Source organism: Aethalodelphis obliquidens, unplaced genomic scaffold, assembly GCF_003676395.1.
Source record: "Aethalodelphis obliquidens isolate GAN/ISIS:26980383/991018 unplaced genomic scaffold, ASM367639v1 scaffold88, whole genome shotgun sequence".
NCBI lineage: Eukaryota > Metazoa > Chordata > Mammalia > Artiodactyla > Delphinidae > Aethalodelphis > Aethalodelphis obliquidens.
The window spans coordinates 2,380,336-2,408,325 of record NW_020838032.1 but is presented as its reverse complement, the minus strand read 5'-3'; the positions used below and the strand labels follow the sequence as shown (position 1 = coordinate 2,408,325).

The 27,990-nt window shown below is 45.8% G+C and overlaps 1 protein-coding gene across 1 annotated transcript; it reads right to left on the bottom strand.

Annotated features, from left to right (window-relative positions):
* Positions 1-51: 51 nt before the first annotated feature.
* Positions 52-27,767, bottom strand: FBP1 (fructose-bisphosphatase 1). The gene is made up of 7 exons (XM_027094289.1): positions 27,467-27,767; positions 16,717-16,879; positions 13,320-13,412; positions 7,425-7,565; positions 4,377-4,514; positions 1,956-2,075; positions 52-380 (listed from the first exon to the last, which is right to left on the bottom strand). The coding sequence occupies exons 1-7, from the start codon at positions 27,634-27,636 to the stop codon at positions 189-191; spliced, it is 1,017 nt and encodes a 338-aa protein (XP_026950090.1). The 5' UTR covers positions 27,637-27,767; the 3' UTR covers positions 52-188.
* Positions 27,768-27,990: the final 223 nt, after the last annotated feature.

The window sequence follows — 27,990 nt, the reverse complement described above, 5'->3', positions numbered from 1 at the left end:
GGCATTACTGAGATAGCATTTTGGTTAGGCAGCATAAGGCATTACACAGCATTTGATGGTGAAAATATCCATACTTTTTATTTCTGTGTCTAGGAATATCTGATGCACAGTCAGAATCGGGTAGCACCCTGTGAGATCAAAGGTCCAGATAAAAGGCAATTCTGTTTGGTGTGGGCAAGGCCAGCTCTTCATTTGGCAGCGTGCTTCTTATATAGCTCCAGGAACTCAGTCACGTCTTCAGGAGACCCCAAGATGATTGGCGCCCTCTGGTGGATGTCAGTGGGAACAATGTCCAATACAGCTTCCTTCCCAGTGGTAGCCAATCCTCCTGCCTTCTCCATGACATAGGCCATGGGGTTACATTCATACAATAGTCTCAACTGGAAAACAAGAGCAGCATTCTCAGAACAGAATAGATTACACAGAAAAGAGATCTGCTTCATAGCAAAATAGTGCAGAGCTGATCAAATGAACTGATACTTTCCCTTACTTTCCATCACAAGGTTGCATCTAAGACTGGATGGTTAATTTAACCATTTGGTTAAATTAAGCCATCCATCAAGAGCCAGCAATAGATTGCCTGATGCAGTTGTGAGGCAGACCACCTGGGCTCAGGACCGAATGACATTTTGGCAGAACCGATGTTTCCCTTCTCTTTATAGCACGGAAACTGGACCTAATGAGTGATTCTGTGTGTGTTTTGGATGGAGCTTTGCCTATTCTATAAGCATTTAAAAGTCCATGGTAGTGTCTGGCTGCAGACATCTGGAAAGCAGACTGGCTCCTCCAAACAGTATAATATTGTTTGCAACTCTGTACACATTCCTTTTACAATTCTCCTAAGGCTTGAGGGTTGGGATTTAGTATGTTATACATCTTGGAATTTACTTTTAAATATTCACTTTTTTATTGTATGCATTTTCATGCAGTCTGCCTACTGAGTAGACAGCTTTTTGCAGGTGTTTCCTGACTCTATTTCCATACAGGTGTCAGGGTCAGATTTGCAAAACTGAAAAAAAAAGAAAAAGGAGGAACCTCAATATTTGTGTTAAGGAACAATTTTTTGAGGCATTAGAGAAAAGTGCTATAAAGCAGGCTAATCACATAGGTTGGGATGCCCAAGGTAGGTGGCTATGGTAAGAGTGAATGTTTTAATGTTTTCAGTGAACTGGATGCCACATGCCATAAACAGAGATCTGAGCACATCTGAAATACATCCATTTCTAACTATGGGGATTATTCCTATTCCTTCTCTCACATTAAAAATAAAATAAAATAAGAAAAACCTGTCTGTCCTTTTGGAAAAACAAAGGGACAATACTTGAGAAGGAAACACACTGTCCCTCTGTGTCGAAGAAAAGTGGGTGTCCCTTCTCCAGCATAAGCAAGCACAGCCCACCCCCTGGCTTGTAAGAAGGTGTGGGCATGAGACCAACGCATCAGTTGCAGCTTACCTGAAAGCTCTAGGTGTCCCCAGAGATGCTTTCCTTCCCTAGAAAGGTAGCATTTTCTAAGCAGCAAATGTCAGTTCACTAGTCATTTCAATGTTATGTCTTTTGAAAACAATCAAAGAAGACCTCTGTTTGGGATGCATATGTGATTTGCTGCCTTGGTAATGAGGCTGGACTGTTTCATTTCATTTTATGAATGGCATTCATTTTGCCCAAGCCAAACCACGTGTAGCCAGTGGAAGCAGAAAGCACTTTTAGTACCCTCTGACCATAGCATCATTACTTATCTTTAGCAATGAAAGGGCTCTCAAGAGATCATTTTTAGCTGATATCACCTGGCTTTAACCAGGACAGCCTTTAATCTAGAAAAGAATATGCCACAGACATCCTTGGCACCCTACTGCAGAGCATAACAGCTACCATGACCTTTCTTCCCCAGTCAAATCTCCCAGGCTGCAAATGAAATCCACTGCTTCTCAACCACTCTTCAGGGGATTTTTTTACCTTTCCGTTGGGACTTTTCTTGTTAGCTGGGTACAAAAAGATGCCTCCGTAGACCAGGGTGCGGTGAACATCTGCCACCATGGAGCCCACGTACCTGGCGCCGTAGGGGGCTGAGTTGTCCTACAAGGTTAAGACCAGCAATAGTCAGGGTTACAGAAGAGAGAGCTCTCTTCATGTCCTCTATGCTTATTTGATTCAACAGTCAAACAGAGCACCATCAAGGTGTGTGTTTGGGGCTGTGCTAGGAAATGGGATGAAAATTCTGTCCCCAAGCAGCAGAAAATGGAATCATGGAGACAGCCTCTTACATCTTACAATAACTCACATTACCTGAGGAGGCCCTAAGGAGGGTGTGGTGGATTCAGGCTCCGGGGTGGGGCAGGCATTTAGCAGGACCCTGAAGGAGAAGAAAGATTTCGCAGAGCTAAGGAGAGGGGGCAAGGGTGGGGTTTTCATCTCTGCAGGAGCAGGAACTGCCCAGCCAAAGGTGGGGCAACTAGAGAGGCACATGCAGTCCGCCTTGGGCCCTGGGAGGAGCCTGGTGCAGCTGGGGGCAGGAAGGGATCTCTAGGGAAAGGTGGAAGGAGAGATAATAAGGCTGGAGAGAGAGCCTGGGGCCAGCTTGGAGGGCCCTGAATGCCAAACCAACACCATCTGGGCTTCTTCCTCAGAACACAGCAGCCTTCCATGGCATTAAGCAAGAGTGAAAATGAGTGAGGCCCGGTGGGGCTCCCAGGCATGGAGGCCCTTTTGTCCCCCGTTTCTTGTAGGCAAGACTCCAGCCTCCATGACCTTCCCTGAGTTCCAAAGGGCAGATTTAAACAGTTGCTAATCAAGGGAGAAACGGCTAAAAAACCACCTGAGGCAAGATTAAAGGGACCAGAGAAGCTGGTCAAGATTAGGAAACCCACCTGAGACGAGATTAAGGCGGGCAGGCCCTGCTCACACCCTAATCTTGTCAGAGACCCCAGCCTCAAACCACTGTTATATAACCCTCATCAAATCCTCCCAGGGTGGGACATATAGTTTTCTTTCTTTCTTTTTTCTATAAAACTTTTTTTTTATTTTTTTAACATCTTTATTGGAGTATAATTGCTTTACAATGGTATGTTAGTTTCAGCTTCACAACAAAATGAATCAGTTATATATATACATATGTTCCCATATCTCTTCCCACTTGCGTCTCCCTCCCTCCCACCCTCCCTATCCCACCCCTCCAGGCGGTCACAAAGCACCGAGCTGATCTCCCTGTGCTATGCGGCTGCTTCCCACTAGCTATCTACCTTACGTTTGGTAGTGTATATATGTCCATGCCTCTTTATCGCTTTGTCACCGTTTACACTTCCCCCTCCCCATAGCCTCAAGTCCATTCTCTAGTAAGTCTGTGTCTTTATTTCTGTTTCACCCCTAGGTTTTTCATGACATTTTTTTTTTTTTTTAAATTCCATATATATGTGTTAGCATACGGTATTTGTCTCTCTCTTTCTGACTTACTTCACTCTGTATGACAGACTCTAGGTCTATCCACCTCATTACAAATAGCTCAATTTCGTCTCTTTTTATGGCTGAGTAATATTCCATTGTATATATGTGCCACATCTTCTTTATCCATTCATCTGATGATGGACACTTAGGTTATAAAACTTTTTAAAAAATATTTATTTATGTATTTATTTATTCTAGCTGCGCAGGGTCTTAGTTGCAACATGCGGGATCTTCACTGTGCCATGCGGGATCTAGTTCCCTGACCAGGGATTGAACCCGGGCCCCCTGTATTGGAAGCGCAGAGTCTTACCCACTGGACAACCAGGGAAGTCCCTGGGACACACAGTTTTCGAGGGCAGGAGCCCAGTGTGTCCCCCTTTGACTGGCAAAGCAATAAAGCTATCCTTTTCTACTTCACCCAAAACTCTGTCTCCGAGATTTGATTCGGCACCGGTGTGTACAGAGAGGCCGAGCTTTCAGTAACAAGAGTAGGACAAGATTGGATATTCCTACATAGAACCGTCTCTACAAACAGCCATTTCTTCTCTTCGTGTTCAGTGATTTGTAACCTCTTTAGAGAGATGCCACGTTGGATGCTCTCAGTCTAGAGATGACTGATAGAAATCCTTCAGGTGCCACAGGGCTGGGGCCTGGGCTGCAAGGACCACGTTTCGTACCAACTGGGATCAGGGACCCCAGCAGTGAAGCATGTTTTATTGCCATGACTTCATTCATCTGACGGACTTTACAGTCCTGATTTTCTTCTGCCAAGAGAAAGTGGCAAAGGGGTTGCCGTCTCAGGGCAGAGGTTCCAGTCCCCAGCACAGTGGAATCCACCCGCTTCTGTCCCTGCCGCCTTTCTCTCCAGGGTAGATCATGAATCAACACGTAACTCAGGGGCCCTCCCCCAACCCCGACCCCGCAGCCCTCACTTACTGGGGGGAACTTCTTCCTCTGGACATACTCCGCGACAGCAGGGTCGAAGTCCTTGGTGTAGCCCTCATTGAGGCTGTAGATGTTCCCTTTCTTTTTGATCTTCACATCCCTGTCCACCAAGATGAACTCTCCAATGGCCTGTGAAACAGGAAGGAAAGGTGGAGCCGTGACATCTCCTTCAGGCCTGTGGGAGGGGGTGGCGTGAGGCCTGAGGTCACGTGTGTCCTTCAGCACTAAGAGCTTGGTTTTTATCTTTTTGTTTTTTCAACTGACGTATAATTGACATAGCATTCTGTTACTCTCAGGTGTACAACATAATGATTCAATATTTGTAACATTGTGAAATGATTTCATTGTGAAATGATTTCTCCTTGGCCTGGGACACCCATGCCTTTGAAAAAAAAAAAAAATTGGTGCAGACAGGAGGTAGGGTATCGGGAGAGATGGGCAGCTGAGTTACACCAAAGTGTTCATGGCTGCTCTTAGCTTTCCATTTGTTCGTTTCTATCTTGATGTCACTTCCCCCGAGCACCGTGAGTTTCGATTCACAGCATATATAGCTTCCGGTGCCTTTGCTCACTGATCTACAGAGTGCTTCTCAGAACTCCGCCTCCCACAAAGTCCCAGTGCTAAGCTGATGCCTTTAAGGCTTAGGTTCTTCAAAGGAGATTCGAGCTTTGGAGTAAGGTGTCACATAACTCCTACAGCTCTGGACTGAGGACTGTTTGGGGCTCCTACGCGTCCCTGATAAGAGAGTGATTGAGGCTCCGCCCATCTGGGGAGGAGACAGAGTTAAGAAGGGAGGTCCCACCTTGGACACATCTCTCCCCAGCCACTTATTCCCATAGCAAAGCTTGGTTCCTGTTGGAAGTAGAGAGGAAGTGGGGGAGGGAGAGAGGAGGGTAGGGGGAGAAAAGAGACTAGAATTAACAGTGGTCACTGAAAGGTGTCATTGTGAGTGATTCTTTTCTTTTTTTCTTTTATGGTTTTTTGGGTAAAAGTCTGGAAAATGAAGGCATCACACAACAGGTGCTCATGAAGCCATGCATTGCGGGCACCCCGCCCTGGTACCTGGCCAGAACATCCTAGCTGAGAAGGAGGTTAGTCTCTTGTATGGGAGAAAGAGACTGAAAAGCTTTTCAAACCTTAAAGCCTGCTAGAAATGCAAATAAAGCTGCTGTGGTCTTCTTAGCGGAAACTGTCAGCCAAAATGAAAGAAAGCACTAGGTTGACCCCTACCCTGCAGGCATTCATCAGCTCTGGGAGGTCAGCCAGCAGGGGGTAGCGCAGCCTCCAAACACTGAGTGGCCATTAAGTGTGAGGTGGACAAAAGACTATCAAACACACAGAGACTTACTCCCCGACACAAGGTCTGCAATCTGGAAATAAGAAGAGGTTTCATGTTTTCCACACATCCATCAACTGAAAGGTAACAGAGAAGTTACCAGAGGAATGTCTGGGGAAGCGGTAAACGCCTGCTGAGAGGATAAACCCAAAACATCAGTGATTTCGGAAACTGTACCCTGGGCTCAGAGTGAACTTCGCTCGGGTTCTGCCACTACTTTACCCTGAAATCACCTCCTTTGGAGGCTTAAACTCGTGCTGTTTCCCTACCCTTGTTGATTTATTAAGCTCGGTGCTTCCAAGGAGGCAAAGTCCAGTTGTGCAAGCGTGCGGGAGACAGAGGCAGCCTACATTCCGATTTCTCCCACCCGCCACCCACAAACCTCGAGGCCCCACCACCAGCAACCGGCCCCTCCCAGGATTCTAGCAGCTGACCGTACCTGGTGTTCGGTCTGTCAGCAAAAAGCACCAAATAGTTTCATTAATGTCATCTGAGGACATTTCTAAAACTGAAAGGTATTTATAACCTCAATTCTTTTTCCCTTGGGACACTGGACCCAATGCACAATGAATGTGCCGACCTACGGAAGATGATTCTGTGGAGTTCATTTCAATGGTGGGTTTAGTTATGCCAAATATGTAAAGAGATTTCTTTGCTCAATTCATCTGCTCTGTCGAAACTGTCATCTAACAGAATAAATAAAGAAGTCCAATTAATACACATGTGGAAGAAATTATCCACAAATTAAAAATTGTTAATGAATATTTTTCATGGCACCTTGGGCTCCTCTCCGTGAGGAATTTGTTTCGTTTTTTGTTTTCTGGCCGAACCACGTGGCTTGTGGGATCTTAGTCTTGTCAGGGACTGAACCTGGGGCCCAGCAGTGAAAGCGCTGAGTCCTAACCACTGGACCACCAGGGAGCTCCCGAGGGTGTTTTTCTCTATAAGTTGGACAGACTAAGGAATTATCTTCATTTCCTTCTTTATTTTCACTTCCTTGAGTTCGTCAAAGCCTTTCAAAACCACAAGGGTTCACTGAAGGTTTGCGTGCACGTGCACATCAAATGAATTTCGGAGCTAATTTTGAAGAAATGAGGTGGTCCACTGCTTCAGCCGGGACACCCATTCACCTCAGGGAAATAAGCTAGTAATGGATAGCGTGGGTGGCAAACAGACCATCTATGGGCCCCATCTGGTCCACAAACGTGTTTTAATTGGCTAGCACAGTGTTTTACACATCCAGAAACATTACATTTTCTAAAAATCCAGTGTTTCTTGAAACATTGGAAGCCTTGGCAAGACTGAGCCTCTATTCCCAAGGAGTAACAACTGACAGACCTCCCCAGTTCCCCAGTGCCCCGCCACTGCCCTGCCACCACCCTGACCATCCTTTCCCAACACACTCCACTCATCTGTGTGGCCTGCTCAGCCCAGTGGGCATCTGAGTCAGCTGAGTCACGTCCACTCTAAAGAATTCATCGTGGAAGAAAGACTCCTTATGCTCTGGACAGACACCATTTCTCACCTCGATAATCTTCTCATGGTGGTCCCTCCATCTCCCTTCCCCCCTTCCCCAACCCATCATCTCTGCCCCTTCACGGGCCTCATCTTCCACCTCTAGGTACTGCCTCTCCCCCCCACACACACACAATAAACACTCACAGCCACCAGCGAAGCACCCAGCTTCCCCTGGGGTCTCTCACCGGGTCCAGCATGAAGCCGTTGACTCCATTCGCCGTGGCCAGGACCAACATGGTGGCACTGCCGTAGAGTGCATAGCCAGCAGCCACCAGGTTCCGGCCGGGCTGCAGTGCATCCTTCTCAGAAGGGTCATCAGTTGAAATCTAGGACGAGAAAGAAAACACAACACGTTTTTTGTTGTGTTCTGTTTTGTGGTTCTTTTTTGCAGTTCATCCATTAGCAAGATGCATTATCAAGGTGCTCTCGTAATGAAATAGGGCATCTTCCCAGAGAGACCTTCCTCCTCACATCAGTAATATCCTGATTATATTACCACAGCGGCCTTCCCACCAAACCCCAAATTTCGTGCATCTGGATCCTTCTTTCCCATCAGGGTCCTCCTCCAATTTTACTAATTTGATATTCCCTCATCCCTCCATTATCACTCTCAAAAAAAGAGCATGCCTCCTTGCCAGCTCCTACTAATTTAATCTTATTACAGTCATCAATGTCTTTCCCCTGCCTACTCTATCTTTATTTAAACAAATTAAAACTGGGCTGCAGGGCTTCAAGTCTGGTAAGGAAATCAATTTCATGAGCTCCTGCCAGTTGCAGCACATACTCCAGTGAGCAGTGTGGTCCATACTCACACACCAAAGAAAGTCTCAGAAATACGGCAACTGAGAATCTCTCTCCAGAGTTGTTACAGTGTAGGGCAAATGCTTTCCCTTTTTTTGACCATGACCCACAGTAAACAAAAAATACATTTTGCATCACAAACCAGTACCAACACACATGCACCCGCACACACAACTACAAAAATTTAATGAAACAATACTTACATTTAGAACATGACATGTACTCTAATCTTTTCTTTGTTTTTTATTAAAAACACAGCCCACTGGGTCTTGTGACTGTTTGTTCCCTAATACTAAGGAAAGGAAAAACTTAAGGGCATGGCTCCTAATCAATGATTACTAACTGATAATTACCTTCTTAACACTTGACAATTGGCTTCTATGGTTCTCAAAACAGCCTCAAACAAATCTTTCAGCTTGAATATTCTCTACTTGAATTTAAACAGAAGTGAAAATGGGCAGTTTCTGCCAATTTCATTTATTCTCTCCCCAACCACAGATTCCAGGGGCTGAGAATAAGTAAGGGCATCTATCTATATCATGATACCAGAGATGGAGGTCATCTCAGCAAAAACATTCCTGGTATGGGACTTCCCTGGTGGTCCAGTGGGTAAGACTCCATGCTCCCAATGCAGGAGGTCTGGGTTAGACCCCTGGTCAGGGAACTAGATCCCTCATGCATGCTGCAACTAAGAGTTCGCATGCTGCAATTAATAGTCCGCATGCCGCAGCTAAAGATCTCATGTGTCACATCTAAGACCCAGTGCAGCCTAAATAAATAAATATTTTAAAAAAGAAATACATTCCTGGTAATTTCTTCCTATAACTTTTGAAAGTGTGGTCCAGAGACCATGTACATCAGAATCACTTGAGATGCTTATTTAAAGTGCAATTCTGGGGCTGCAGCCTTGACTTACTAAGTCAGACTTTCTAAGGTGGGCCCTGGGAGTATTTTACCGTGCACCATAGCTGACTCTTGCACTGAAGCTTAAGAACTACTCATGTAAAAGGAAATGTCACAAAAGCCATTTCTCTCTTTTTTTCCTCTTGTCTCCAATCTTTGTGTTTAACAGTTTTCATCTAGGTGGTTGCTTGCTTGCTTGGCTGGTTGCGTTGGGTCAAATTATTTAATTTAGTTTGGTTTGTATTCACAGGGTAGTGCAGTGCAGTTAAACACAGACTAAACACAGTATCAGAAATTTGAGTTGTTTCTCAAACTCCAAATTTTGCCAGTGTACAACCTTGAAAAAGGAACCAGCTTCCTTCAAAGCCAGTGACATAGTGGGAGGAAAACAGTCAGGCTCTAACCGCTTCCTCTGTCATAACTACTTAACCCTGAAAGCTCAGCACAAAATAAGACAAAGACAACATGTAAATAAGTAAGTTGACTGGAAGCCCCTAGGCTTGGAGGAGTCAGTTCTCCACCAAGAAAAGTCCCCCAGAGATTCATCTCATCCAGAACCACCCATGTCTGTCTGTGGCACAAGGATGAACAGCCTTTCTCTGAAACACTGTCACCAAATAATCTCAGCCTTCAACTTCCTTGCATGGAATAAGAAATGGTAACATTATCTATGATCCATACACTCAAAAGAAAGACAAAATAATTCCATCTAGTCATTCATTTGGAGGAATACTTTTCTACCCTGTCCCCCTTTCTAATGCATGAATTCCCTCCTCCAAACCCTCAGCAATGAATGCCTTTGTTCCAAGGGAATCCATTACAGTCTCATGTGGATGTTCATGGACCAATGTGCAGAAAGCACTTGACAAAATTAAAAAGCTTAGCCCAGGCCACCACCTGCTGTAGGTGTTGCTCTGTTTTAATCCACGTCACTCCATATAGAGTACGAAAGACACCGTGGATTCTGGAGACTTGAGGTGGTGGAGGAGAAAGTCAGGCAGAAGTGGGGTGGGGCTGTCCTATCATCAGATGGTCTTCCCTCAGAGCGGCAGCCAAACCCTCCCTAGAAGGTCTCATAGGGCATATGGCAGAGTGTCCAGTAACTCAGCCACTGTTGTTCACCTACTATTGTACCAGGCTGCCTAGCAGACAAAAAAATATATAAGAGAAGGTCCCTGCTCTCAAGGTATTTATAATCTGCAGTGAACATCCATTGATTTTGCCTGGCCAGCACCCATCACCCTTCTGCTGATAAATGCACCTTAACCTTCGTCAAAATACTACCCCCCTGGCCCTCAGCTCCAGGAGTGAGCACATGACCCTGGTCTGGCCAATCAGATCACTGCATGCCTCAGGCCATAGTGATTGGTTGACAGATGGACACATGACCTAAGCCAAGACAATCAGGGCCAATGAGATGATATTCTTGTTGGAATTGTTGGAAAAGAGGTTTGCATCTTCTGTTTGATTTGCTGAAAGGATTGGATGTGGGCCCAGACCTACTGGGAGCCATTTTGCCACCAGAGAGGAGGGAGCAATAGAGACGGAGAGGAAGTGTGTCCCATTTATGTCATCTGAGTCCTTGAATGAGCTACCCACTGGACTTTCTAGTTAACATGAACTGATAATTTTCCTTTCCTTTCCTCCCTCCTCTCTCTCCTCCCTCCCTCCCTCCTTTCCTTCCTCAAGCTAGTTTGACTTGTGATACTCTCTGTTGAATCTTAATACAAAAAACAAGACAAGTAATATTAATAGCTACCATTTATAGAGCACTTTTTATGTGCCAGGCACTATTTTCATTGCCGTTATGCTTTATTTTCAGTATCTCCCCTTTATGGATACAGAAACAAGAGGTTACCTTGCCCAAGGTCCCACAGAGCTAGTAAGCATCAATGTCAGGAAACCACACTCCATATGGCTATTACATCTCCCTGTGCCCAGTTAAGGGAAGTGAATTGGATTCTGAAGCTTCTAGAGCACTTTTGAAACTCTGCTTTTAGTCGTGGGGACTGGATATTTTTAAAGGGTGTTGAAAATTAGAATGGTATCCAATAGAGGGTGACCACACTGGAGAGGTCGAAAAACCATCTCACATGAAAGATATTCAACTTAAAGGAGATTTAAAAGAAGGGGAGGGGAAGGCAGAAAAGCCATTTCCAAGCATGTAAAAGAGTCTTATTTTCTGATGCTCTAAAAGGCCATATGAGCAACAGGGAGACAGATTTTGACCCAATATTTGGACAAACACTCTAGAATTCTACCTTTTCTGAATGTCTCCAGCCAGAGGTGGGGTGACCCTTCCGAAGGTACTGTGGCAGGAACTTCGTAGAAACACTGGACCACAGGCCCTAAGAGATCCCTTTGGAGCCTATTTTCAGGCACCATGTGGGCAAGACCAGATCACTGTTTCCGAGTTCCAGTTACCAACTAATGTTATGCCACTGAGCGGCTGCACCAGGGAGCTGAACTCCAGCCCAGATCCAGCTCTACGGAAAGCAGGAAAGGTCTCCGTTAAAGCATCAGACGGTCAATATTTATGCCCCATAAATCCTCAAACAATCAATAAGGCTTTTGAAAACTGAAGTGACTTAAAGGGAATGTGACACTCATCACCTCTTTCGGTCTTTTAAGAGAGTCACTTCAGGTCTATTGAGAAGAGCGTGGAGACTCATTGTTGAGTTGTTCTAGCATTTGTAATTCGAGTTGCTGTTGCAGGCTGTTTTGATTTTTTTTTTAGTTGATAGCCAGTGTCAGTTTTCTAGGTTTTTTTTCCCTTAAAAAGAGTCTTTATTTGGGGGGTTAAGGTGGAAACTGGGGCTGGCAAACATTAGTGTTGCTTTAGCTCTGGTTGAGTCATTACCAGAAGTCTTCCTCTACATGAAGAATTTTGCTGCAAAGTTCGCTTGCTATACTATATAGATCTGATAACTTGCAGGTAAAATTATATGCCTCCTTGTCTATAACAAGAATGGGATGTTTTATGGTATGACTTGGAAAACAGATTAATTACTTTGCCTTTGTCTTTCTGGTATGAGTATTAGAACTTTCAGTTACTCACACTGATCCGCCTCCCGGCCAAGACAAACACAAGATACATTTCAATGAGGAAAGAGAACTGTCCCATGGCGGTCCTACTTCCCATGTTTGAAAGGAGATTATGTGCAATGGTAGACAACAAGTCACTTTGAAAAACAAAGCACGAATTGCGGTCTCGCTTCTTAAGTTATGGCCTCTGTATCCCAGAATAGGAAAGTTGGAGGAACCTCAGAGGTTGGCTGAACTAGCCACCTCGTCCATTAAGATGAAGGAAAGGGCTCAGCCTCAAAGGCATCTGTGAGGTTTTATTTCTAAAATAAACAAGAAGGCTGAAGCCAAGATGACATATTTTAGATTTCATCACTTTTTATGATGGGCCCGTGGCCATTCATTCTATTTTCACTTGTATATATTTGAATGCACTTCCACCAAACCGCCCCCCTCCACCCCCAAACACACACACACACACTTAAAGTAAGAGAAGGGAAGAGAGACTTTTGAGGTAGAGTTACCTGCTCAGGTCACCCAAGTAGAAAAGACCCAGGGCAGGAGCCTGGATCCCCTCACTGTACCAGTGTGCTTTCTATAATTTATAGCAGAGTCAGCAAACTCTTTCCATAAACCAACAGATAGTAAATATTCTAGGCTCTACTGTCACACAGTCTTTATCAAAATCACTTAACCCTGCCTGTGCAGTGCAAAATCAGCCAGAGGCAACATAGTAAACAAGTGAGCTGACCATATGGCATTAAAACTTTATGGACAGTGAAAATTAAATTTCATATAAATGTCACAGGTCATGAAATATTATTCTTTAGATTTTCTTTTTAGCTATTCAAAAGTTCAAAAGAGTTATTTTTTGCTCACAGGCCATAACAATCAGGCCATGAGCTGGATTTGGCCCAGGGAGACCATAGTTTGCAGACCCCTGATTTAGAGGATTTAAAGGACAATTTTGATATAAGTACTCTCGATTGTTGTCACACTCTCACAGTTCTCAGTTCACATAGTTACATCATTGTAGCTACCCTACACTGTCTCTTTTGTTTTTAATTTTATTTTCTGTCACAAAAGGAAGCAAGGTACAGTTAAAAGAGTGACATATCTTTCTCTTCCCACCCACCTTTAACTACATTTTCTTTTAACAACCTAATAGATTTTCACTATGCAGTTAAGGCAGAACTTAAAAAGTCAGAACTTGACATATAAACCTATTTCAAGCCTCACAAGGTTTCATGATGTACGTTCTGGCTGTGCCACCAATAGTGAAACGGGACTGGATGTTCAACCTTAACTCTCCTTTTGGTCCCAAACCAGGAGCTTGATCCATGACATCTTACCTTTCTGTAGATGCCAAAGATGGTTCCAATGGATACAAGGCAGTCGATGTTGGAAGATCCGTCAAGAGGATCAAAACAGACCACATATTTACCCTGAGCAAAAAAAAAAAGAAGACACAACTTTACACTTAAAATGAACACATTGGGACTTCCCTGGTGGCGCCATGTTTAAGAATCCGCCTGCCAATGCAGGGGACATGGGTTTGATCCCCGGTCCGGGAAGATCCCACATGCCATGGAGCAACTAAGCCTGTGCGCCACAACTACTGAGCCTGTGTGCTGCAACTACTGAAGTCCGCGCACCTAGAGCCCATGCTCCGCAACAAGCAAAGCCACTGCAACGAGAAGCCTGTGCACTGCAACAAAGAGCAGCCACTGCTCGCTGCAAGTAGAGAAAGCCTGCGCACAGCAACAGAGACCCAATGCAGCCAAAAAAGAAAAAAAAAAAAGAACACATTGTAACGAAATAAAGAGTATACGCTAAGGGGTTAAAAGAGGGAATCTAGGCAAAAATTCAAGAAATGTGTCTTATTTATACTCTGTCAGGGAAGGTATGAGGTGGTATACAGAGTGAAAATAACAACAAGAAACATATATCAAAAGATCATTAGGCAGAGGAAACACAACTTAGAATAGGAGGCATAGATATAGATGAAGGCGAGGAATACAGATAATTAAGTAATAATTTCCTATATCATTGATTTGAATGAATCATAATTTTGGTTGGAGTTTCCTGGCAGTCAAAGGAAGAAGAGAAACAAAACTTTATTCATAAGGGCAAAACACAATATCTCAGGTGAAGCAAAGACAACATTAAGATCTCTAAGAGGGCTTCCTTGGTGGCCTGGTGGTTGGGAGTCCACCTGCCGATGCAGGGGACGCGGGTTCGTGCCCTGGTCCGGGAGGGTCCCACGTGCCGCGGGGCGGCTGGGCCCGTGAGCCGTGGCCGCTGGGCCTGCGCGTCCGGAGCCTGTGCTCCGCAACGGGAGGGGCCGCAGCGGTGAGAGGTCCGCGTACCGCAAAAAAAAAAAAAAAAGAAAGAAAAAGGAAAAGATCTCTAAGAATATTTTCATGCAGTTCTTATAGATGATACTTGGGGTTACAGTGCACAGAGTTCTCAACCATATCCCTACTGTAATTCCCAAAGGAAATAACCCTCAGCTGTTGTAGGACTACTAAAGACTAATTCTTTGGATAGGATTTTCAGGGGTATGTGGGAGCTGGCTGGAGTCAGCTCTCAAGGGCCAATGGTGCACATCTCTTCCCAACTCTGTTTTCAGTGATGTCATGTTGGTAGCTCAAAATCAACTCTGGGGGACCATTTGCACAGTTGAAAGTGGCAAGTGCTACAAATCAGAGGGGTTTTTTTCTAATAGAGAGCCAGCTTACCAGCACACCACTGGAGATTTTCCACCTCCAAATTAGCCACTTTAAGAGGTGGTTGTTAAATTTCTGCATCAAATTAAGGCAACTCTTTGATTCCCTGACTGCTTGCTCTTAACAAATCACCTTGGTTGACGCAGGAGAAACTGTCATCAGGAAAACAGGGACACGCTTACCAAGAAGGCACACTGTACTCAGAGAAGTTGGGCAGACCCATAGAGAATACTAAACAACAAATTCAATCCACGTGCCTAAAACTGCCAAGTACCTTCAGAAGCCCAGCAGAGAACAACATGAACTTTGAATCTGACACGTAGTGTATTTTAAGAATGATGTAGGGCTTCCCTGGTGGCGCAGTGGTTGAGAGTCCGCCTGCCGATGCAGGGGACGCGGGTTCGTGCCCCGGTCCGGGAAGATCCCACATGCCGCGGAGCGGCTGGGCCCGTGAACCATGGCCGCTGAGCCTGCGCGTCCGGAGCCTGTGCTCCGCAACGGGAGAGGCCACAACAGTGAGAGGCCCACATACCGCAAAAAAACAAACAAACAAAAAAGATGTAAAACAAGTTAATCAGATGTGGCTCCCCATCCCTCTTATAAAGGTCAGACTGGATATCAGGCAGTCTCTTTAAATTCATCTTCTGATTGATTTTCTTCTCATCCTACTCCTTCATGTCCCCAGTTCATCTCAAACAGGGAAAGATAGTAACCCATCTCAAATGGGGATTTTTTTGTTATTATTATTACATGATTTTTGCTGTTCAGTGAAAGCTGGATATACTCTTTCATTCACTTTTTCAACAATAATTTTTTGTTGATCCCCTACAATGTTGTGCTAGAGGCTGGGATACAGAGAAGAATATAATTCATTCTCTACCCTCAAGAAGCAATCAGACCATAACTGAGCAGGACCCTACAGGGCTTTCTTAAGACAGATGCCCCCCACCCCAATGTCCTCTGCCTGCCTCCTGTCTGTAGAAAAACACTAGCCAAAGAATAAGTTTAACCAGAGAAGTGAGAAAATGAAAAAACAAAGGAAAACAATCAAATAAGACAAAATAATAATAGTTTAGTCATTAAACAAACTCAGGAAGCTTTAGTTCCTCCTCATGGGGTATAGATAATATTCTGAGCCATATCCTTTAAGCTGTTTTGCAGATACTGAATTCCCCACAGGTGGAAGAAGTTAACTACATGATGACCAGACTAGAAATGACAAAGGCTCCTCCATCTTACACAGTTCTTTTTAAGAACTGGCCTCAAGGAGATGGGAACAAACTGACCCTGGAGTTGAAGATTAGTTGTACTTAAAAACAATCAAGATGACACTGATCAGACCACCACATGGCCAATTTCAAGATGATTATCAGAGCTAACTGTGCTGTTCTGCATGTAGCCCCCTCCCTCTGCTTATACACCCCTGAAACTCCCCTTTAAAAACTCTTGTCCCCAGATCGGCAACAGGGAGTTGGTTCTTTGGGACGTGAGTCTACCTTCTCCCCAGGATCGCTGGCTGCCTCAATAAGGCTATCTTTCCTTTTACCCAACACTTGTCTCTCAGTATTGGATTCTTGAGCATCCCGAGTTCGGTAACAAGATTAATAGGATTCCAATGCATGAATCACTGATATGAACAGCTTAGATTGGCAGGAAGGTTGGTTATGAAGGTCGGGAATTGGGTGGACGGAAGGACGTAGTTAACAGAGCCAGACTTTGCAGAGCCTTGAACATGACAATAAAAAGTTAGAAGTGGAGATGAGTATGAGTATATTTGAGTCTCTCCCATGTATGAGCACGCGGGAGAGATGATAACGGCATGGACTGTGGTGGAAGTGTGGATAGGAGAGGACAGTTTGAGATATGGCAGTGAAGTGGAATCTGTGAAATGACGACTGATGGTTCAGGAGGGATCTAGGCTGTGTCTTAGGAATCCAGCTTGGCTGAACAAGTGGAGTCCTTTATGAAGCCAGAAAGAAAAATGATTACATTAAAATCGTCAATAGTATAGCAGACCCACCCTTTTCTCAGGTTCTACTATTATGGCGTGTTTATCTTCTTCCGACACAAGAACACAGGTAGCAAAAGATGACTTTAACACATTAATAACCAGGTCATTGGAGAGGACATCCAGCTTCTTCACCTGATCACCCGTCACGTTGGTAGAGCCAGCAATTCCATAGCTACAGGGAAGAAAAGATACAAAAGTATAAGCCATGACCACCAGACTATGTCAATGCATCTATAAACTCACTCAAAGAGGGCATTTGGTAAGATTTAGAAGAAAGGAAAGGAGACACATGGTTTGGGAGAAATAGAATGAGAAAGGTGGTCATCCATCTGGATTGGCTCCTGGAGGGAAGGAGATATTGTCATTCACCTGTCCAGTGCCTATCATGGTACCCAGCACACCTTTGTGGTTAAATCGATGTTTCTCAAGCTTTTTTTTCATTATGGCCCCTAAAGAGGTTTTTTTTCCCCTAACACACTCCCCCATGAAATTTTAATATTGCAGATAAAGTGTGTATCTGTTTATGCACCGTATGTACCTATATTTCACACCCAAAAAGATTGATTTTTTTTCACCTGCCCCAAGAACCAATTTTCACTCCCAAATGCATGAGGTAATGCATAATGAATCAGCTGACAGACACAGCAAGCAAAGAAACCTTCTGGGTGGGAAGGAGCCTGAGAGGGAAACTAAGCCACGGGATCTATGGCTTTATAGCTGATGAGACCCTAAAAGAAAAGAAATTTGACAGATCCCACTACCCCATTTTATGGAGGAGGATGCTCACTCCAAGACACCAATGGGCTCCTCTAAACTGGAGCAGCAGAGCGGAGGCGAGAAGCTCACTTTGACTTTCAAGCCAGGCCTCTCCTAAGGGCACCTCACTGCCTCTGGCAGGAGTCCTAGGGGCTGAAGGGATTGGGAAGTCTGGAGTCCTTACTTTATTTTCAAGGTATCTGCAAGTCAGTAATTGTGGAGCTTCCAGAATCCAAGTGGCTGGTCCAAAATGGAGCCTAGTTTGTTAGAATGAAGGAAGAGGAGGGTTGTCATAGCCTGGGGTTGAGGAAGAACACTGAAAGGAGGGGAAATGTTTTAGAAGGAGGATGCACTGAACCAGATAAGAGACTGGATGTGGGAAGGGAAAGAGTAGGAGCATTGAAGATCCCACCAAACAGCTGAGAATGGGAGAGAAGGGGTACCATGGCGCCCTTCGCTGAGATTGCTGGGAGCACTTGCCTGGGGACTGATTGTCATGGCATTCACTGCTCAACTCCTGAAAATGCATTTTCTCTAAACATAACTTGCATGTCTCTTGCTGGACAAAACTGAGCCAACACCAGAAACTGTCTGAACCCAAACGGTTCACCTGGCCTGACTCTCCAGGAGGTAACTCCAGTTAGCATCAAGCCCATTCTCCAGTGTTGCCTCTTTCAGCATCGTTCCCTCGCCCACCTGGAAAACAGCGTCTTGTCCCTCCAGCCCTCCTCCCACTTCTTTTCATCATGTCACTCCTGTTTCATGAGTAGAAGACCAAGGGATCTATCAGACTTGCAGCTGGGTTTTCCCTTCTCTTTCCACATAGTCTCTTTCTCATTTCAATTGTGAGGCCGACACTGATGAAGAAAGAAGGCAGCCGAATTCCGGATGGAACTAGGGCTTGGCAGGGGCAACATCTCAATGGCCTGCATCTTTCTCAGTGGCCCTGCTGGCACCCACTGGCTCTCCTTCCTAGCCCGACACTTCCACCATTAAAGTCACTACTGACTTCAGGAGGGTGAATAACGCTGATGGAAAAGAACATGGGCTTCGCGGCAGAGACCTGGCTCAGCCCTCAGCTCTGCAAGTCCCCTGCTCTCTCCGAGTCCTCCTTCTCAATCATGACCATGGAGGGTAATGATGCTTCATGGGGCTGTTGGAGGATTATCCACTTATCACAAATACACAAAGAGTTTAGCACAGCCCTTCACGCCTCATGTTAAGTCCCTTGTTTGGTCGTTAAAGGAAGCACTCATTAGGGATCTGCAATACTGTGGGAGGGGAGGGGCCTCTCACGATCCCCCAGGCTTCATCATCTTCGTGTTGGCATGGCTGTTTAATCTGTACTTCCATGAGGATGAGGACAGAGGGTATGTTTTCCCCCACTGTGTCCCAACTTCCAGCACACAGTAGGCCCTCTAGCAATACTTGCTGAAAAGCATCCGCTGAAGAGAAGGGAAACCCAAGCCTGAAGGAATAAGTATAGGAGCGGCACCTTGGCGTTTGGAGGAAGCCACTGGCACAGTCCCCAGAGGGACCGGCCTATGGGGACAGTTCCAGGGAGGCCTGGGAGGCTGGGACAGCTGGACAAGGCACTGAGGCAGGCATGGGAAAAGCCTACTTTACACTTTGTTCTGGGTATCTGGCTCAGCGAGATAGGTGAAGAACAGTCAGGCCTCAGTTCCTCTTACTCAAAAGCTTCCTAGAGGCCTGTGTGAGTGATCATTTATTCCACAAATATCTATTGTCCCCACTGTGCTGAGTGCTGGGGTTACAGTGCTGAGCAAGATGGATGAGATCCCTGCCCTCATGGAGCTTATATTCTAGTGAGTGAGGCAAACAAGAAACAAACAAGTGCTTTTGAATGAATAAGATCATGTCGGATAGTGACGGGTGCTCTAATAAAATGAAACAAGATGCTGGGGGATGACAGGGCAAGGGGTTTAGATAGTCAAGGAAGGTCTCACTGCAAAGGAGCAGTTCCAGCTGAAGGATACTTTGAATGTTTTTCAAACGAAAATGAAGCTATAACAAAGCCCTAAAAGAGCCCAAATAAGCCAGCCAGTAATGATTCCAAAAAACAGCTCTGGGTCAGTAATTTATCCAAAGGAACAGGGAATTTGTTTTTCACATATTTCCAAATGGGAGGAGTTACTCTGTGCACATTTATATAAGTAACTTTTTTTTTTTTTTTTTTGCTGTACGCGGGCCTCTCACCGCTGCTGCCGCCCCTCCCGTTGCGGAGCACAGGCTCCGGACGCGCAGGCTCAGCGGCCATGGCTCACGGGCCCAGCCGCTCCGCGGCATGTGGGATCTTCCCGGACCTGGGCACGAACCCGTGTCCCCTGCATCAGCAGGCGGACTCTCAACCACTGCGCCACCAGGGAAGCCCTATATAAGTAACTTTTTAAACCTCAAAGTCTTTCCCATGCGGTGGGCTACAAGAGGTTACAGTCAGCGTCAGGGCAGCTGGATTGTCCAGCCAAGACCACCAGCCAGGTTCCTCACTGCCGTTCCAGGGTTCTGAGGTGGATCCTGCCCTTGGGTCACAGAGAGTGGCATCACCTGTCCACGGGGAGTCGGGAGGGGCCATATGACAGCTGCAGGATGAACACTGTAGGGGACACTCACCACACCAGAACTGAAATGGCCATCTTCATGGCCAAACCATGCAGACCACTGGATGGCTCCGCCTCCCTGCCTGGTTGGGTGGTCACCCCTCCTTCCTCCTCTTTACTCCCATGGAGTGTCCCTCCTCTGTTCTAACCAGAAGGACCTTTCCCCATCTATCCTCCAGTTGCTTGTGAAGCATAAAAAACATGGGCATAGATGATTCTGGGACCCTCAAACTCAAAATTCAGGCACTTTATAACTCTTCTAGGTCATCTTCTGGGAGGGTTTCCCTTGGTGAGACCTTGTGTTAGGAAAGTCTTCCAGAAGTCCCAGGAAAGTGATTCTAAGGTAGAAGCAGGATTCAGGAGAATGAATTCCCAGCTTGCCATGTCAATAGTGACAATATCTGAGTCTATACCCAATCATCTCAGATTCTGTACGTTGCACCTTAGCGCAGTAAGTTAGCCATGACACGAGGAGTTTCTCACACAGCCCTGTGTCATCCCGCCCAGGGATGATGAGGCAGGACTAGGCAAACGCTCAGTCAGGCTTCTCCCAAGATGCCTCAGGAGGGGCCCCCAGAAGGGAAGCAAGACCCCCGAGGGAACACATTCCATGGATCAATGAAAAGCCGGAAGCAGGAAAGGCTTCTACAACTTTGACAGAAGAAAAAAGCCCTAAGAAAATCCTCAAGGAACTAATTAGCCGAAGAGCACATAGTTTATTTTCTTCCTAAGTTTTCAGAAAATCCCTTAGAAACAATACTCTTCTGCATTCTGATCAGTCATCATTCCATCAAAGGCCCCAAAGGATAGAAGAAGAGCCTTTACTGTATAACCCGATGGGCACGCGCAGGGGAAAAGGCAGCATCATCAGGCACGTTCCTCCATGGGCTGGGACTCTAGACCCTGGGGTTCAAATCCCAGCTCTGTCACTTGTTAACCAACCCTGTGCAAATCTCTTAGCTTATCTGATCTTTGGTAAAATGGGAATTTAGCATATCTATGTCATAGTATGTAGAGAGGGGGAGTAAATGAGTTGACATAGGTAAAGGGCTTAGAACAGAGACTGGCACCAAGGTAGTGAACAAGAAATGGTATCATTCTCTTGCATCCCTAACTCCCCGCAGCAGTAATACAACCATGCTGAGAAGCAAGGTGGGTCCTGACAAGAACACAGCACCAGGGACCTGGGTTCAAATTCTGCCTTTCCTCTTACTGATTATATGACTTCCATCAAGTTGTCTCAGCTCCCTGATTGTTTCCAGGCTTTGTAAGGGTGAGGACTAACCCACGTGATGCACCTGATTCATAGCAGACAATGGCAGCCATCATTGTTCTTAACGGAGCCCACAGATTGGTTGTACAGGTTGGTTGATGAAGGGGAGGGGAAATGACTTCTAAACCAGTTTTTCAGGCAGCTTCTGGGAAGACAGGCAATGCGGAACAGTGTCACAGGTAACTAAGTGACAAGAAAATAAAGTGCTCAAAGTTCACATTTGACTGAAGTCTCCCTGGGAATATTATTTCATTTGAGATGCTTATGATATGTCACTTCAATTTTATTCATATTAGTTGGCCCTGCAGCCCAAGTAGTTCAGGGCAGCACAGCATCCTGTAGTTTATGCTGTCAGGGTTTATGCCCCTGTGACTGTTTGTTTTTCAACCCCCAGAGACACAAAATTTCTCTTTCTGGAGTTTGGGGAGAAAAATCAGTTTGAGAAGCTGCTGTCTGTAATATCTCTTCTTTTTGTTTTGTTTCTTTTTTTTTTGGCCACAACACAGGGCGAGTATTGTAATATCTCCTCTTACGCTTACTATAAAAACCTCACTGAAAATTTGAAACAACTGTTAAGTCATTTTCATTCATATGATGGGAAACTCTTTAGAAGGATAGGTTAATTTGGCCAGTATTTTTAAATCCTTAGATATTTGGACTAAATATTAGCATGGTTTTTCAAATTTGCATACGGTTTCTACAGCCATTTCACAGCCATAAAGTCTGTAATTAATGATGGTCAGGGGAAAGCCTCCTTTCACATTTCTGAAGCAGATCCCTAGACACAAGGACCGGAGCCAGGGCCACACTTAGGGAAGAACTTTCGATGACTTCCTTGATTTGCTAACTAACTAGACCTTTTCCTTCTGATGTCAGCATGGCAGTGTAAAGCAGGCCACCCTTTAGATAGCATGCACGAGAGCCAAGTGGAAGAGCTCATTTTTAGAAGAAAAAGGGACGCAGATTACTATTTAATCCTTATCACTGAAGTTGAAGGTAACATGACTTGTTACTGATTGATTCTGAAGTAAATGACCAACCATTCACCCACCCCAGAACATCCAAAGGTCGGATGAGAAATACAGGCCACCCTCGGTATCCTGGGTTCTGCATCTGCGAATTTCCCCCCGTAGTTAGTTGAATCCGAGATCACGCAGGGCGGACTGTACGCAGCCATTTTACCTAAAGGACTTAAGAATTCGCGATTTTGGTATCTGTTGGGTGTTCTGGAACCAGTCCCTGGTGGATACCTAGGGACGACTATACACTGAAGAAGAGGTGTCAACCAGAGCAGCTTCAAAGGCCACAAGCCCCAAGGTTCGCTTGAGTTCATGCCAGCCCCAAGTGAGCAAATAGGGTGGTATGTGGCTGGCTCTGCTTTGGGTGTGGAAAGGAAGTTACAATTCCTTTTTGGTAACATGGAGATGATAATTCAAGAATATAAGATACCTATGATAAAATTTCCAGAAGTTTAAGATTGTAAACTCTGCAAACTTGAAGATAAGCTCAAGTATGTGTTAACTGACCTGTAATTCCAAAATTAAAACTGAAGTTATTTATTATTTTCTTCCACCAAACAACAGAAGTGACCTCATATTTATAAGAAAGTTTTCCCGATGTCACGTGAGCATGATGGGAAGTTTCCGGTAACCAATCTGAGGGAGCAAAGTCATCTTAATATATAATATTCTAGCCTGGAATATATCCCTGTTGAAATGCACGTGGGCAACTACTAAGGAATGAAAAGCAGGATATAGGCTATCTGTTTTCCAGAAACAAAAAGCTTCAACCTAGGAAAACAATGATGACAGTATCAATTGAATGAACTCAGTTCCTCCGCATACAATTCTTTGAGGATTAAAAAAAAGTTGTCTCCATCTTACAGGTGGGGAAGCTGAGGCTCAGAGATGTTACGCCAATTGCCTAAATCCTCACAGAAGTTAAATAGCAGAGGCAGGAATTTGAGCCCAGCTCCACCTCTCTCCAAAATGTGCTCTTAGGGCTTCCCTGGTGGCACAGTGGTTGAGAGTCCACCTGCCGATGCAGGGGACACGGGTTCGTGCCCCGGTCCGGGAAGATCCCACATGCCGCGGAGCGGCTGGGCCCGTGAGCCATGGCCACTGAGCCTGCGCGTCCGGAGCCTGTGCTCCGCAACGGGACAGGCCACAACAGTGAGAGGCCCGCGTACCGCAAAAAAAAAAAAATGTGCTCTTAAAGCCTTGCATGTTCCCGTTCTGCTAAACCGGATCCTAATTTTCTTCTCCTCTTCCTCTTGCCTGAGGGTGAATGTGCCAAAGTCCAGTGGCCTAATCTTCAGTCAGCTCTTCACACCCAAATTCCAGACTGTCGCAACTAACTGCAGCCTGGGCAGCATCCCCAGCTGTATGGCCCTCTAACACCTCAAGTTCCGCATCACCAAAATGTCAGCATCATCTTCTTACCCTTCTCCAGCCTCTAAAACTCAGCTCCTCCTTTGGAATTCTGGGTTTTGGGGGGCTTCTTTGTTCTTTCGTTTTTGTTTGTTTTTAATGGCACAGCCCTGCTCTCGGGGTTCTTTGAGAACCTCCCTTGCTGTCCTTCTCCCCCATCCCCACCCAGACTTCTCCCAGGTCCTCCCCCTCTTTCCCTCTAATCCCCCAGCTCTGAATGCTGCTTTCCTCAGCTCTCCGGAGCCTCTTCAGCTGGTGTTCCACATGTCCTAGCTTTCTCTCTTTTAACTCTATACTTCCAGCCATAACTGCCCCAGATGAATCTCCATTCATTCCACCACCCCATTCAAAAACCTGTACCGGGCTTCCCTGGTGGCACAGTGGTTGAGAGTCCGCCTGCCGATGCAGGGGACATGGGTTCGTGCCCTGGTCCGGGAAGATCCCACATGCCGCAGAGCGGCTGGGCCCGTGAGCCATGGCCGCTGAGCCTGCGCGTCCGGAGCCTGTGCTCCGCAACGGGAGAGGCCACAACAGTGAGAGGCCCGCGTACAGCAAAAAAAAGAAAAAAAAGAAAAAAAAAAAACCTGTACCTCTCCCCTTTGCTTATCCCCCCAAATATAAAGTATTCACCCTTGCCATTTGATGTTCCCCCAATGCACCCACAATTTAACACCTGCAAATGCCCCACCACTACATTACTTGAAGTAGTCCAGGCTTCAGTCAAACTGAATGAGCAACTTTTCCAGCAACATCTTCCTACTTTGTACATTTCCTCACACGATGGCCCAGCCTAAAATGCTCTCCAGCCATCAAGCCTATGACCATCTTTTCCTGACCATTGCAAATGCCTATCTTGATACTCCACAGTCCTCTGCATCCACGTCATATTTTTGGTACTTCTAGGAAAGTATCTTTCAGATCTCTATTGTTTTATAATTCTATACTTGTACTATTTTTCCTACAGCATAAGCTCTGTATCATTCTCATCTCTCAGTCTCTTCTAGAACTAAAGAGACAGAGAGAGAGAGAGAGAGAGAGAGCTCTCCAGGCTCTATGTTTAAACTCCTGATCTGTCCCTAATGAGGAGTCAGGGCTGAGCTCCATAAACTGGTTCCGCAAGGCTCCTGCAATCTGCAATCATCTTGTCCCTCTGGCTAGATGCCCTTCTAGGGCAAGTCATCAGCACTAACAAGTTATTTGCAGGCATGCTGGCCTTTTCATCCAGGATATCGAAGTCATGAGTGTACTCTGGAGGCCTAGGTTAAGATCTTGTCTTATTGCCCCCTGCTCAACTACATGTGATACTGAGACAGTCAAACTTATTTTCCCACAGGAGTACTTAATGTCCTCCTCTGTCAGCCACCCACATGGCCATGCATCAACACCCATTTCACAGGTACAATGCTGTTTGAAATAGTCAAAGACCAGTGGCATGCCCAAACATATGGGAGATGTCAAATAGCTCATGACATGTCCATGCAGTGGAACACAATGCAGCAATTAAAAAGGAGGAGGCGGATTTACATGTCCTAACATTGAAGGATGTGGAATATATATATTGTTGAATAATGAAGGCAAACTGCAGAAGAATACATTAAGTGTGATTCCATTCTGTTTGCTGTTTACAAAGAGTCATATGGAAATATGTATCCATGTATAAATTTATATTAATATAAAGAAGTATCTAGTATAACTGACTCACTTTGCTGTGTACCCAAAAACTAACACAACACTGTAAATCAACTATACTCCAATTTAAAAAAAAAGACATAAAAAAAAGAAGTATCTAGTAAAATAACCAGTAAATTATGAATAGTGGATACCCCAGGGAATGGGTAGAGGTGGGTTTCACTTTTCCCGTTGTGTCCTTCTGAGTGGTTTGAATGTTTGTTGAGTGCAACTTATTAAGGAATTTATAATTATAGCAACAACAATATTTTTTTAACCTGGTATTTACAGGTACCTAGTGTAAAAATATACATAATTTATATAGCCAACATTAGCACCCTTTGTCCAGGTCCCACTATCAAAATCCCACTACCTAAGGTCCCACTATCGGACATTACTTAAAAGGTGGGAAAGATGCACCTCAAAGCAGATCTTGTGTTTCTGAGTCTCTTTGGGGTTGTGAAAGGTGCTGACACAGTTTAAAATAATACAAGAAATGACAAGCACTCTTTTTGAAGAAGCTCCCTGGTTTTCAAAGGCAGATAAAGCTGTTAGGACACTTTTACTTATTGTAAATTAAATTTGAAGTAAGATTTTAATTGAGTGTGTTTCCTAACGCACAGCCTCCTTAGAAATGTATTAAGAGGGACCATAGGTGAAATAGTAATGGAATCACCACCTTCCTAACGTACTGTCCCATCCCTGCTTGACATCTGAAAATAAATGTGATGTTACACTCCTTCCTTAACAGTTAGCTCGGATAGGTTGGGAGTTTGGGATTGACATGTACACACTGCTATATTTAAAATAGATAGCCAACAAGGACTTACTGTATAGCACAGAGAACTCTGCTCAATACTCTGTAATAACCTAAATGGGAAAAGAATTTGAAAAAGAATAGATACATGTATATGTATGACTGACTCACTTTGCTGTACGCCTGAAACTATTACAACATTGTTAATCAATTATACTCCAATATAAAATAAAAATTTAAAAAAAAAGAGTTAGCTCTACCAAGCCATACTGTGGGACCAAAGGCAAAAAGCTGACCAGAAAAGGAAACTAGGTTACAGGGGTTATACTTTTTCAGATCAGCTAAGAGCACTGTGCACAATGTTTAAGGTGTTCCTAAGTGTGGGAAATATTAGGAAGGAGTGTGGGCAATCTGAAAACCCAGGCACCCTTCAGCTATACTGAGGACCAGTCTAAACATAAAATGCTCATGCACACCAGAATAAACCAAAGGGCACTTGTGTTACTTACAACAAGCCACACAAGAAGGTACTCTTTGAATCCCCATGTCCTGTGATTGCTCTGCTAAACACAATGTGATCTGCGGACCAGCGGTCTCAGCACCACCTACCACAGAAGAACGTCTTAGAAATACAGCATCTCAAGCCCCACTCCAGACCTCCTGCAGCCCTGTGCACACCAGCACTGCCGCCCCTGAAAGCTCTGGACGGAGGGCCTCCTCGCAGTGGGGGTTCCACTCACTGCTCCTAACAGGACTTGTCTAGGGTCAAGGAGATACTGAATTAGAAACCTGACTTGGGACCCCAATTCCAAAGGGAGTGAAGGAGGTCGAAGAAAAGAAAGGGAAAGGAAGGCACCTGGGCCAGCACTTTCCTGTTTGAGGCTAGGATGGGTATGGCAGTCAGGCCAGGTGCCCACCTGGCCAGCCAATTTCATCAGGAGGAAGCCAGAGGGGTGCTAAGGCAGGCTGCTCAGCCCAGGGGAGCAGGCGGCAGGGTGGATGCAGCTGTGGTCTGTGAGACAGGCCCCCAGGTGGGAAGCTTAATGGAAGGCGGAACTAGGCTTGGGTGCCGCTTGAGCTTCTGCAGAGGGGCAGAGAGGGAGGGAGGGAGGGAGAGAGAGGGAGAGAGAGTCCCAGATGTCAGACAGAGAGACTGACAGCAGGGGCAGAGGATCAGACATCGGACTGCTCGGCAGATCCCCTGCCAGAGAGAGAGAGGCCAAGGTGAGGGGTCCGGGGGTACAGAGGCCTGACTCACAGGTGCGCGATGCCCGCCTTGCGCACAGCGGTGGAGATGGCTTTGACCGCGGTGCAGAGCGAGTTGAGCAGTTGGGTCATCTCGCCCGTGCCGCGGGCCTTCCTGCCCTCCTCCATGACGAAGCGGGTCAGGGTGATGATATTGGTGTCGAAGGCCGCCTGGTCCGTCATGCTGTGGCCGGGCTGCTGAGCGCTGGGCGGCAGGTGCAGGCGGCGGGACGCGGTGGGACGCGGCTGGAGCGCAGACAGACGGAGGGTCAGCACCGCTCGGAGTGGGCCCGGTTCCAGCGGGGTGTCCCGCGGAGCCTATAGGCGCGGGTCACCGCCTTCCGCCCACAGGAACACCTCCGCGCCCTGGCCCCGCCCCTCCAACTGCAGCCCCGCCCACTCCGCCCTCCACCCCCACCCCCCGTCCGGGATCCTTGTCCAGTCTCAGTTCCTCCAACAGCGGGGCTGCTCCCTCACCCGCGGCCCACCGCCACCTCCGGTTCCTCCCCTGTCGCCGCGCCACGCCTCCTCAAAGCA